Raw genomic sequence first — 13,488 nt, forward strand, 5'->3', positions numbered from 1 at the left:
ACTCACAAATTACATTTTATACTACAAGTAATACATACAAGTAATACAAGTGAATGCAACTCCTAAACACATGTCAATCAGGCATGGAACTATATGAACTAGTGTAAAAACAAATATTAAATCCCTTAAATCACATCAGTTTTTGTCTTTATAGCTTGCGGCTTTTACCTAAACTACCGGCATATCACACATTAACATACAATTCACCAAGAGGCCCTCAGCTTTGACATCATAAAGGTTAACTAATTCTTTAAATCAAGTCAGATCTGAATCTGTCAGCTTGCCAGGCCAAGTCGACCGTCAGTCAGCTTGCCATTCCCGAGAGCTAGAGCTGAGATGATGACAAGCCGGGGCAGATAGATGAATAGATGGAGGGAGTTTGAAGGTCCAGCATCCATCACATGCCAGTCCCTAATGCCAATTCTCTCTCTCTACCGCCAGTACCAACCTTTCAATGTGGAAGACCTACTATATGCAAATCCTGCAGGGCCAGAGTACCATGTTCTGTCAGTAGCCATGTGCTGTCTCTCAATCCACTGGACACTTGTCAAAAGAATATACCAGTCCCAATAGAGCTGGACATTTATCACTACACTTTGTCAGATTAACAAGCAAGGAAGTATACAGTTATGAAGCACATAACATAACACTACAATTATTCATCAAAGGCGAATCTCAGTTTCAATTTTTTATTTTTTTCCTCTATTATGTCAAGAGCTTACCACAAAACACCTCTGCTGCACAAAACCGATTACATTCTCTGGACATAATTAAGATCACAAATTCATCCTTTAATTGTTTCAAGTTCAACCCCTCCTTCAAATGCCCTTATACAGCCGGATCCTTCTTTTAATTACCAATTCTTTTCCACAGACAGTGAATACAGGCTCCAGGTTATTTGGTCTCAGACGGCGTCTTTTTTTTTGTCTCTGTTGTTGCCAGAGCCCTGTCGCCATGGTGTCACACGGCAACAGTCACCAGGGAAAATCGTCATTAAGATGGAGAGAACGTACTGGTGAGAGGAGGGGTGGCACTGCATGCTTGCTCACAGCAAGGGGGTAATTGTATCAATATGTAAAAATCTCTAGCTGTACTGAAGAGTTGTTAATACATTTTTGATCAAATTAAGTCATTGTAGCATGGAAGAGGAACAGACACACTGAGAGGCGACGCAGGGGTCGTGTGAGGCACCGAGCACGGCTCTGAGCAAGCAAACCCCACTCATTGTTTTCGCAAATTGCTTTGGATATGAATGATCATTAGAGGAATGCGAGATTACACTGTTTTCCAGAGGCAATAGCACATGCCTACAGCTGACTTCAATTTCATGTCTCAATGAGACTTCATTGAGGAAATCAAACACTGCTGGTATGTTAAAAGCAAACCTGACTCTGTAGGTTACACGTCAGGAATCCAAACTGCACAAGCTCCTCTGAGCCTCAGTGACACACTGGTGAGATATGCCGTCAAGCTCTAAATGAACGGCTAATCCACACATGTTCTCACTCATAGACGGATTTGGCTGCAGGATCAAGGACAGTGTGGAGGAGATGGACACTATCCTTGTTGACAGTACCTTGACAAGTGTAATCCCATATAATACACACTGGGTAAACAAAACACCAAGCCAACCGTGCAACCGCGGCCCACACTTCCTCCGCTATGCCTTTGAATTTGACATTCTTTCTCGGTTTGAAACAAAATGAAAGAAGTTCTTTTTTTGCACATTTTTAAGTGCAAAAATGGGTACACGCTGCCGACTACAATAGGGATACATATGTACATGTATACATAAGAAGTAGTAATGAGAACAAACTATCACACATAACAACAATCCTAGCAGCTACATGCATGCATCTATACACAATTAGAGACAACAGCGGCCAACGCAACGTACTGCACGTAATCTGAGACACTTCAACTGCTTTGGAAGAGTTGAGCACAACAAAGCATTATATGAATGACCAGTGAGATTCATAATTCACCCAAGTAATCCTTGGTATTCATCCACTGATCTATTACTCACCTTCATAAAGTGATACTTGCTTGCTAACAATGACGCAAAAGAAAATAATTGTTCCTTCCTCATACAAGGATCAATGGATTCAGTTTCACTATCATTGGAAATGAGTATTTCTAGTAATTAATGTGAGGAACATTGGGGAAATGAAGATAAAATGATAAAAACCATGAATAAATGTAAATAATTGGATGGCCTGACAAGCAAATAATTTGACAAGACAGTAATGCTGACATGATTAATTGAACTCTGTTGAAGTCCTACTAATAGTTTAGTTTATAATTAGTCTATTAAACACACTACCAGGAGCACCACCTTTCCCTTTTGGACCTTGGAGACTTACCCTAAGGGCCTGACTGTAGGGCCCGATGTTGGCTGGGGCCCAGTGGGACAGGCTCTGGACATGCAGGGCTTCCCTCTGGTGGAAGCAGCCTTCTTCCAGGGGCTCAGTCCAGTCATGGAGCAGACAGTCCATCTGCAGCAGCTGACCAGCGGGTAGAGGAGCCTGAACACACACCCTACCAGGAAAAAGAGCAATGGGCAACGTGGAATCAATGCTTTGGAGAGGAAAGTCAGCAGGAAAGGTCTGTATGTGTGTTTGTACCTTTACCTGGCAGGAGGGTTGATGCCAAAGTGTTTCTTATAGGTTGTGTTGAGTGGGATAAAGTCTTCCATGGACCTCACATACAAGTGAACCAGGATGATCTCCTTCATCTTCCAGCCTCTGCTGTCCAGCTCTCCTAGGTAAAGGCATCACATAATACTGTGAATGTGCATATTGTAAATTAGAGAAATATAACCTTATCTACTTTAACTGTATTCACATCTTGGCCAAGCTAAACTGGAATAGAAGAAGCATACTCGAAAATAAAAAGGCAATACACTCCAAATGAAATCCAAATTTCAACACCATGCCATTCGTTCTTTGAGACTGATATCTTTTGGTTTACCTCTATAAACTCATTTCTTTTCTAGTATTTCTTTTGACATGTTGTTTCAAGTTGTACCTATTCACACTGCAACAGGCAGGCTTGCCGGTGAAAAAAAATACTCATGGAGTCCAAGGCAGTGTACGGCCATTTGCTTCAAGTCATGTCGTGCTCAATGTCACGCTTACAGCTGCGCTATACCTAATATATAGTCTGTCTGTTCAAACATCATTTGAACATTATCACCATTGGAGTTAAGAGCTGGATAGTTTTAAAGTTCTTTTCACTGACACTGAAATCAATTGGAAGGGCATTAAAGTGGTAATCGTATTTGTCCCCTTCGTTAAAGAGCAATCTAAAACAGTGGGTATATGTGTGTGTGTGTGTGTGTGTGTGTGTGTGTGTGTGTGTGTGTGTGTGTGTGTGTGTGTGTGTGTGTGTGTGTGTGTGTGTTGCACATCATAGGCTTTAGATGCAAACACAGGCACAAGGGCTCAAAGCAAAAGCCTTTCTCCCTACAATCATTTGAAAGAGCCTCAAGTTTGTTTTTCCTTTGCCAACACTAGCGTCTCAGTCTACTTCGCCCTCATACAAAGAGGTTGTTCATTAAATATTAACTTGTTTAATATTGTCTCGGCACTGTGAAGGCTGTTCAGCAGAGCACCACGATAAACATTAAATATGCTTTTCATCTTTTGCTCCTCTTTCTCCATCAAAAAAGAGAAAGAGGAAAAAAAAGAGACTCCGACACACTGTAAAAGCATGCACTTTTAAAGTTCTGCAGGGCAAAAACGATAACCCACCCAACATGACTGTGCTGCATGTGTGTGTGTGTGTGTGTGTGTGTGTGTGTGTGTGTGTGTGTATGTGTGTGTATGTGTGTGTGTGTGTGTGTGTGTGTCTGCATCTGCGTGTGTGTGTGTTTTACTTGGCTTTTTGGCTAATTTGAATAGCTTGTCCTTGTTTGGTGGCCAACTTGAGAGCCCAGTCTTGTGATGGACAGAGTCTCTGACACTCAGGTTGACAAGCACTTTTGAATGAGGAACGACTTCTCGAGCTCTGCCACACCTCCTTGTGTGTCTTAAGCTAATGCAGCAAGGAGAAAGAAAACCACGCAACGGACAAAGAAGTTTTCACCACACGTTTCACTCTATTGGATTTTGAGGATAAAATAGTTAGTGTAGTACAGTAAGGCCTGTAGAATCTGTTATACCGAGATGCTTAAATCACCTCTGGACAAAAAGGAATTCTGTATCATCTCCCCATGATCATATCAAAGATATGCTTCTTATTTGATCGAAGAAAATATGATTTATTTAAGGCTAGTTTACTTGTGAGTGTCGTTACATGTGTCTTTTGCTTCTGCAATTTAAGGAGGCAAGAAAGAATTTTCTAGTAGGCCCTCGTGTTTTTCTCCTGAGCGAGGGGATATTTAAAAGCATGTCCACAGCTCTGGCACACTGTGTTCTTCAAAACTGTTCACTCTCTTGCTTGGTACTTTCTCTCCCTAGCACTTTCCCTTACTTTTCAGCTGTGCGAAAGCTGCCGATGTCTGGCCGTGAATCCCCGGATCCTTGGTCTGAAGGCCGTTGATGCCAGAGATCCATTGATAGCCTCTAGAACTTCTTGGTGAGCAGGATGGAGGGAGATCTAGAGGAAAAGATGCATGAAGAGGGTTAGCCGGCACCTTGTGCAGTCAGCCTGATGTGGTTGGTCTGAGGCCTATCATGATTCATGTGTGTTCAAGACTTTTAGAACATTCAAAGTAAGTATGTCATTTTTTTTTTACTTCATTTACAACCAGGACATATGCTGTATGAGCGGTAATTCATGAAAAGGTGGTCTATATCGAGGGGGAATGAATTGAGACTCTGTCACAAATACACTGCTGTAATCATGACAGCTCTTGTCAAACAGTCACTCAAGTATATTAGCTGGCTGCATGACACAGATTCAGGGAGCACACACCACACACACAAATATCATCTGACACACACACACACACAAACATAAATACACACTCAAGCATGCATGTCAGCATGTGAATGTCTCACCACAAATGAATCTTACCGTGGCCCCGTTGACAACTAAGGTCACAATTTGATGTAAATTCTTGCTGGTTGTCTTGAGCTTGATCAGCATATTCCACCTCCTCAGTCATCTTGTCAATGGCGCTCTGGCAAGGACAACTACCATGGGGCAAAGCTCTCGCCACCACATCCTGCAATAAAGCACCACAGGGAATACATCAGGCCAAACGCCCACCAAAGAGCGCTGAGCCTTTTGCAAAGACAGACAAAACGCTGTATAATTAGCCAACCTTTTCAAATACCCCACCAAGTGGGCTGTGTGTGTCAGTCTTTCATGACAAGGGCCCAGACACACATAACTTCAAGGTGAATGAATATGAAACAACATGCTAACATATTCGCGGTTCAGGCAAATGGGGAGTGGTGTTTTCTGATACTGTAGATTCAATCAGGCTGGCTGTCAGTCAAAACTCATGACTGGATGGGTGAGACATGTTTTGGATTTCACCAGTGTTTTCTTCGGTTTACTTATACTTTGCCCGCTGCGTCTTTAAATAACAAATCATTACCATTCTCTAAGGCATACATATTACCTGCCAAATCCTGCTGGGTGTCACGCATTTGAATACATATTTCATATTTCCTCAACACCTCCCCGCCCCCCAACACTCATTCACCCCCCTCATCTGCTGTCAACTGCATTAGGCCATATGATAATCAAATTAATTATACTTCAGCCCCTCTCTCCTGGCCAGCATGAAAAATAGCTTGACTAGCATTAACGGAGGGCAAATGATGGTGGTCCATCCCCACCCCCTGAGCCCGGTGCAGTCTCCTCTAGTGCTGGTGTCACCGCAGATCTGTCACCCTGACGAGAAGAGCTTCAGAAGGCTGAACCAGGGCAGGTTCTCCCCTGGTTCCCCCCCATCCTTCCCCTCCCCTTACAGGCCCTGAATCTCACTGCTCTTCCCGCAGCAACCTAGGGGGGGCTACAGGGGCTGTGGTAGCGTGTGAGCGTGTGTGTGTGTGTGTATGTGTTTGGGTGATGGGGGTGGGGGTGGGAGCGGCGGCATGGGGAGTGAAAAATACATAGCTGTAGGGAGTGAGGCTGCAGGGTCACGGAGGTTGAGGGATGGGGGTATGTTTTCTGTCCATAACAGTCCCAGCCCCCACCAAACGTGCACACACAAACAAACACACACACACACATGCACGCACGCACACACACACACACACACACACACACGCATTCATGAGGCTAAAAACACAAGCATGCGCTTTCTTGAACGCAAACAAACACAAAATCAAATGCACACATTATTGTGTGACGTGCTTAGAAACACACGTGCAAATCGTGTGCTTTGCCCTGGAGACACGTTGAGCTAACAGGCACGTAGCATCCCTTAAAGTAACCCTTAGAGCCTTACCTCACTACAACAAACACAGCAGCATGCAAGCAGCACTTCCTGTCGCCAGGAACACTCATCATCTAGTAGGTGTCTTATTAAACCCGACAATTTCAAACAGAGTAATTAAAACTACACATAAATGAGGTCAATGTCTCCATCGCAGAATTCTCAACAATAATTTAAGGATCACAAAGTTGCAGAAGTGTCACCCCTTCTCGTCTGTGAAGCCCCATTCAGCTCCTTCTAATATACCAATTCCTACTGCCTCCCCGCAACCCCCGTCTGTGTCCGCTTAGCCAGCTACCTGAATGCAAAGCGCCTTAATGTGAGCAGACATGTTTATTAAGCTGGGCCTAGTTGCAGGCTGCAGTGAATATTGCAGACGTCAAAGTAGGCCATGTGGGGCTAGAGGAGAGAGAGAGCGAGCGATGAAGGGAGACACTGAGAGCAAGAGTGTGCAAAACAGAGAGAGAGACAGAGAAAGAGAGAGGCCCTCTGGAGGCTGATCTGAACCCTGCCCTACAGTGCCGTGTTTCTCTTCTGCTCGACAAAGTTATCAGACACCAAAAGGTTTTGTTCTTGTATTTGTTTTGCCCTCAGAGAGGTTTTGAAGTAATCAACCCCAAAGTTACTCAAACTTTGTTGCGAAATGATTGATTCAGCATTGATCTTATTTGAAAACCAAGTCATGCTCATGGATTTCTTCAGAAGTTTGACTCACAATGTCTTTGTTCTCGGTGTGCATCTTGGTGAAGCGCAGGTAGCCAACTGGAGCAAAGGCATCTGCTGAGTGGATCACCGTCTCTGCTGCATCACTGCACGCACACACACACACACACACACACACACACACACACACACACACACACACACACACACACACACACACACACACACACACACACACACACACACACACACACACACACACACACACACACACACACACACACACACACACACACACACACACACACACACACACACACACACACACACACACACACACACACACACACACACACACACGAAAATAAACTCTCATGCACAGTAATGTCTGCAAAAACAAACAAACACTTTCACTTGTCTATCCGAGTTGAATTACAGACATTACAGTTTATATTTCAGCACTCACATGACCATTTTCTTTTTGAAGAGGGGGCAATCAAGGGTGAACGTTTCATATTCGCCTCCTTCTCCACAAATATGAACTCCATACTTCTCGTAGAGCTAATCAATAAAAGCAAAAAAAAACGTATTAAACACTTAAAAACTCTGGTATTTTCTTTGAATGGAAGAGGACAGAAAATAGTGTATTTAATTTCCATAATTTGTGTCTGCATGTCCAGTTTAGCAGTATAATATTTTCCAGTTCAAAAGAAAAAAAAAATTTTAACATTGGGATATAAACTAGCAATTGTACAAGAATATGACTGGCATGCCAGATATTTCCCCACAATTAGCAGAAACAGCAGAACACTGAGAATGCAATCATTCTAAAACTAAAGGTGAAAGAAAAAAATATTTTAATGTAGTAAATTTAGATGAAGCGCTTCATCATTCAAGCGTTTTAAGACTTTGTATGAACGTCAGGTAAACTGACTGTGAGCAAATGATGTACACATAGAAATAAATGGAAGTACAGCAGTCAAGAGTGATAACTGGGTGACAGAGTATCTACCAGTAGGTGACCTGTTTCAGATAGGGCTCCATGTCAGCCAGAGGTTTTCCTAAGTGCTTCTCTGGATCCAGGCCTGGCACCCACATAGTAGACGTACGGACATACACACAGCAATGCACAAAGAAACACACACACACACACACACACACACACACACACACACACACACACACACACACACACACACACACACACACACACACACACACACACACACACACACACACACACACACACACACACACACACACACACACACACACACACACACACACACACACACACACACACACACACACACACACACACACACACACACACACACACACACACACACACACACACAATTTCACACAGACACACAGAGAGAGAGAGAGAGAAGTCTGATCAGGAACAGAGAACAGTGATTGGAGATGACAGGCAGGGAGGTTTACGGGCAGTCACACAAACACAAATGCAAACCTGCACCCTGGATCTATTTGTTTGACTTTGCAAGTAGTGTACACAGATCTCTCCGGGTAAGGGTAACAGTTTTCAATTGCTGGCCGCAGACCCCCCACGCCCCCCTCGTCCGCCGCCCCCTCATCTTGTTCCCTTTGAGAACATAAACTCTGGAAAGAGATCTTGTTTATTTGCCTTTTCCCTCCCCTTCCCCTGAAATGGTGGATGGAAGTGACTCACAGGCATGGGAGAGAAAAGAAGGAGGGAAAAGATTGGAGCAGAGTTTCGTATGAATACCCACTGGTTCCACGCTCCTAAAATAAAAGCTCACTCCCCAGAGTTAGTTAAAGCAACCAATGAACCACATAGACTTCTAGAGAAAAAAAGCCTTTGCTATACCTTCCTGCCTTTTTAATAATGATAACCTTATTTCAGGATTATGTGCATATTAGCAGGAATAAAAATGTGCAATTAATAATTTACTCAGCTTGTTAAGCCTCAAAGTGGTTTTACTCCTTTGTGATACTAAATCCCAACGTTGTTTGCCAGATGCCTGTTCCTGATGGTACCACACTGAACTCCATCTAACCCTGTAAACAACTCAATTCACAAAGACTGTGCAGCCTGCATTTTCCTACTGTACATTCTTCACCATTCTGATGACAAACAAAAGCCCTGAATACCAGGTGCTTTCCTCAAAGAGTAGAACAGTAAAAACATAACAGGACATGAATGGAAAATGGAACATTTAAGGAGAGGTTATATACTGTGCCTGACACAGGGTTTAGTTAAAAAACGTATTGTTATCTAAAAATATAAGGGCAAAGTTCCTGGAACCAAACAATTAGATCTCAATGGTCACTGACAATGGCTTGTCTTATTCTCCAACCTTTTCCATTTCCCTTTTTCCATGGCTGCCTCTTAATTGATTGACATAATCATTAACAGGTTATAGAAGACTTATACAGAGTGACGTGCAGTTGTGACAGTAATGCCATCGCAATAGAAAAAAATGCTGTATTGTTGCTAATAATTTATCTGAAGATCCAATTTAGCTCCTCTATTCCCAGGCGCCACGTAGTCCTGCTCATCGGCACGTTCATGTGTTTAATTAAAGGAACAAAGTTAATCGTAATGTGAGAATCTCTCCTCTCTCATGGCCCTGACAACCTCAAAGGTTAACGTGTCATCAGCGGACCCCATGGGGAGCAATGGATGGGAGACAAGAGGAAAGGCGTGAGGGGACATCGCATCCCCATCATGGGTTCATCTTAATCCCAAAAGTGTCTCTCCTCCGGGCCCCGGTGGTCCAGCGCCAGAGGGGGTGAGATGGAGGGCCACAGCGGAGGGAATGAGGGAGGGTAGGGAGAGAGAGAGAGAGAGAGAGAGAGAGAGAGAGAGAGAGAGAGAGAGAATGTGGGGAGAGAGAACGAACAGGCCCTTATTCTCTTCCCAGGGGATCTGTGGTCTTAATTAGTGTGAGAATATCTAATCTCAACATCCTCTCATCTTAACCCTGCCACAAAGGTAATAAGGCAGGAGGAAAGAAAAGCATTAAAATTCAATCCCATTTAAATATCCTATTTAATTAGTCATGCCTTTTAACAAATTTTAATAATTAGCTCTAAATTGCGGAGGGGATGCCACTCTTTTTTTTTAATATGTTCATTAACTTCCCTGCTCTTAAATAATATATGATACATGTTTTGAGATTTACAAGGAGGGAAGAGGACGATGGAAATCCAGAAAGACAGGCTCGAGTGATAAAATGAGACGAAGATGGCATTAGTGTGGAGACATTCCTCCCAAGACCACTTAGTACCTGTATGTTTTCTTAATTGACGTTCCTGATTGACTTGAGGTTACTGAAACCATTTGGAGACGAGGATAGGTGGAACGAGCTTGCGTTCGTAGGATACATGCTTTGAGAAGTCTTTGAGTAGCCACTGGTGTGAGCCTTCAGCGATCTAACACTGCTCATTTACATGATCTTCACATCTCTGTCTCCTCTGAACCTGTTTTACAACTTGACCTAAACCCAATTACCTAACCTCATTATGCCACATTAAACCCAAATAAGCCCACTAGAAGCTGCCATTAGTCTGTCGCCAGAGACAGCAAGACTGCACTTTGGAGAGAGAGGAGCTTCCCTAAGAGAGACTGAGAAGAATGGCTCTCCTCTAAAAGGGCTTTTTACCTCGTATTATCCTATAAAACTCCAATTAAATTCAGTGAACTTTAAAACCAGGGAGCTCAGTAATGAGGGAGAGCATTTTTCAAAAACCTTGTTGACATTTAGGGCCTCGAAATTAGCCAGGAATAAGAAAGTTTACCAGTAAACCAAAAGCCACTCAGACATTCAAGTTAGCTTTTATATTGAGATGTTAAGAAAACAAAATTGTTAAAACTGAAGTTAAAAACTTTACGCAAAACATAACAAATCCCCTTTCACACACACACTGCAAACTTGAGATTTCTTCTGTTGGTCGGGGCCGAGGCTGAAATAGTCAGACAAATGCTAAGAATGGCAAGAGCCTGGTGTTTATGACCAAATTACGCCTCATGTCCTCCCTGCTGCACACTCTACCCAGACGCCACCCCTCGCTTAAACCATACAAAGTATTTCCAGTAAGTGAGAACACATTTGACACAAAGAATCTCCTGTTGTGCGCTGTATGTGTGAAAGACAAAACTCTGGACCACGTCCGGACCCGATTGTCCTGACATTGTTCAGGACTCGTATGTGAAAACGGTTTAAAAGACCAGTTAATACCAGTTAATCATATTGCAGGGAGCTTACAATAGCCAGTGGAAAATCCTTTGATTCTGCTTAGAAATTCACTTCTTGGACCAATAAGCGAAGCTTTCAGATAAAAACCAAACCAAAAAACCCAAAAACGTTCTCCTTCTGAACTCTCCTTCTGAAAATGCTGCTCTCACTTCTCTCCTTATAAAAGTCAATGGCAATTATATCCAGAGCACACTTTTGCGCTGATTCTTTTTAACGATCATGATTGGCCTTTCCCCACCTTGAAGAGGTTGATTCATGTAAACCCACAGCAGTGAGTTGCCTATTTAATTGAAAATGCTTGCGATTTTGCTTACTGAGCCTAATGCTAAATTAAAAGCCGGGAGATTCTAGATACTGTCTGAGCTGAGCTGAGCGCAGTATTGCAGACATCTGCGGGTTGTCTTAAGATCCGGCGTGCCAGCTGACAGCTCGGCTTTAATCCCTGCCATCAGAGAGAAAAGGCAGAGAAAATTGGATTCATGATGTGTAACATTTTAGCCTTTAAATGGATGAAATAAGCATCTCCTCCCTAGTAGGTGAGATGCATCAGCCTTTAAACAACGTTCTCAAAAGACCCCAGCCAAAACAATAGCTGTTCACTATCTCCTAATCTTCGCAAGAGAGAGAAATACAGAACGGAAAGGAAGAAAGAAGGAAAGGGAGGTGGCACCGTGCAAAGGATGATAAGATTAAGGTTATATGTGAAATTTGTCAGGCTCTTATCTGAAATTCAGCGTCTGTGAGCAGAATAATAGGCAGCATGAATTGTGTAGCAATCGCATCAAGATGAAATCCTTTCAGTCCAACAAATCAAAAAGGAGAAACTGGGAGTACTTACAACCATTCAGACCTTAACCTGGACAAAATTAACCTTCACAAATGAATACATCTTTTTTTTCAGTTTGAGGGAATTCACACAGTTTTAATGTGTGGCAGGTGGTTTAAAAAAAAACTAATAATAATAATAATACCTATAATTATATCTAATAATAACTATTTAAGGCTGATTTGCTTCCTCCTGTCACGTGTTCTAACTAGCTCAAAAACATCAATTTGATTGAACTTACTTAAACCATTAATGTATTTCGTATTGTGTGCTAGCAAATCTTGTGTAATCTTGATATTATTTTTCATTAAAAAGCAAGGGGCCAGAGCAATAAGGGGTTTCAGGCGCCACCTTGTTGCATGTCATTTTCTTTCTCCATCACTCAGTACCTTTCTTTCCTGTCACCTAATAAGAAAAAGGTCAAATGAGACGCTAAGAAAAACAGATTTAAAGTTGAAATGATAAGATGATTAATCAGCCCCTATTTTGATGATTGGTGATTAATCTTTTAAGTCATTTTTCAAGCACAGATGCCAACAACTCTCTGGTATAATATTCTTTCAATAGCCAATCCTCAAAGTGTTGTTTATGTTAAATGATAATAAGCAGAATATCTGTGGATTTTAGACTGTAAACTGGAAGAAACAAGTTTGAAAAACATCACCTTGGCCTTGGATGGTAAAAAAAGAAACTGTGATTGTATATTGCACATTCTGTTGTACTTGCCTTTGTTTGTGTGTTTTATGTGATCAAAAAACACACAAACAAAGGCAATTGTAAAAGAGATATTTGATCTAAATGGGACAAACCTGGTTAAATAAAGGCAAAATAAAAACAAAATAAAAACAGGTTGTATATTTTGCATCGTTTCTCAGTTTCTTTGGATAACGGAAATAATGCTAAATGGCTTATTCATTGCCTTCCACATTGAAAAAAGTATCAGCACATTTTCTTTAACGTCTTTGAACATTAATTGTCATTCAAGTATATATTACATTTTATTCACTGTCCTTAAGTGGATTTGAGGTGATCAGTGAAAGCAAATTTGTGACATAAATTCCCTTCTTCATAGCACAAAGGCTATGCTCGTGTGAAGGGTAAAAGATCATGCGGTGATAAAAGGTTTTCCCGCGGATAGACCTTGATTTCACACATGCCAATTATCTCTGGAGCTGAGGACCAATTAACTGCTGAACCTGTGCCCTCATATACACCTGCACTAATCAATCAATTAAGTAATTACATGAATATTTAATATGAGCTTTTGGAATTGCCAATTAACGTGGTTAGCTCAAGAGATATTATATTATAAAAGGATGGTTTTCTCAACAACAACGTGCATTTCCCTTTGAGAGAAATGC

General features: G+C 42.0%; 1 protein-coding gene across 1 annotated transcript in view; it reads right to left on the minus strand.

Annotated features, from left to right (window-relative positions):
- dph6 (diphthamine biosynthesis 6) overlaps nucleotides 1-13,488 on the minus strand; it is a gene marked incomplete at both ends in the record, with an annotated part of 55,148 nt that overhangs the window by 23,272 nt on the left and 18,388 nt on the right. The window contains 7 exons of the mRNA XM_083924570.1: nucleotides 2,364-2,538; nucleotides 2,631-2,760; nucleotides 4,474-4,599; nucleotides 5,020-5,170; nucleotides 7,110-7,203; nucleotides 7,524-7,618; nucleotides 8,081-8,142. Of these exons, the coding sequence (XP_083780696.1) occupies nucleotides 2,364-2,538; nucleotides 2,631-2,760; nucleotides 4,474-4,599; nucleotides 5,020-5,170; nucleotides 7,110-7,203; nucleotides 7,524-7,618; nucleotides 8,081-8,142 (833 nt within the window). The remainder of the gene's footprint in view (nucleotides 1-2,363; nucleotides 2,539-2,630; nucleotides 2,761-4,473; nucleotides 4,600-5,019; nucleotides 5,171-7,109; nucleotides 7,204-7,523; nucleotides 7,619-8,080; nucleotides 8,143-13,488) is intronic.

The sequence above is a fragment of the Echiichthys vipera genome, assembly GCF_963691815.1.
Source record: "Echiichthys vipera genome assembly, chromosome: 12".
NCBI classification, from domain to species: Eukaryota; Metazoa; Chordata; class Actinopteri; order Perciformes; family Trachinidae; genus Echiichthys; species Echiichthys vipera.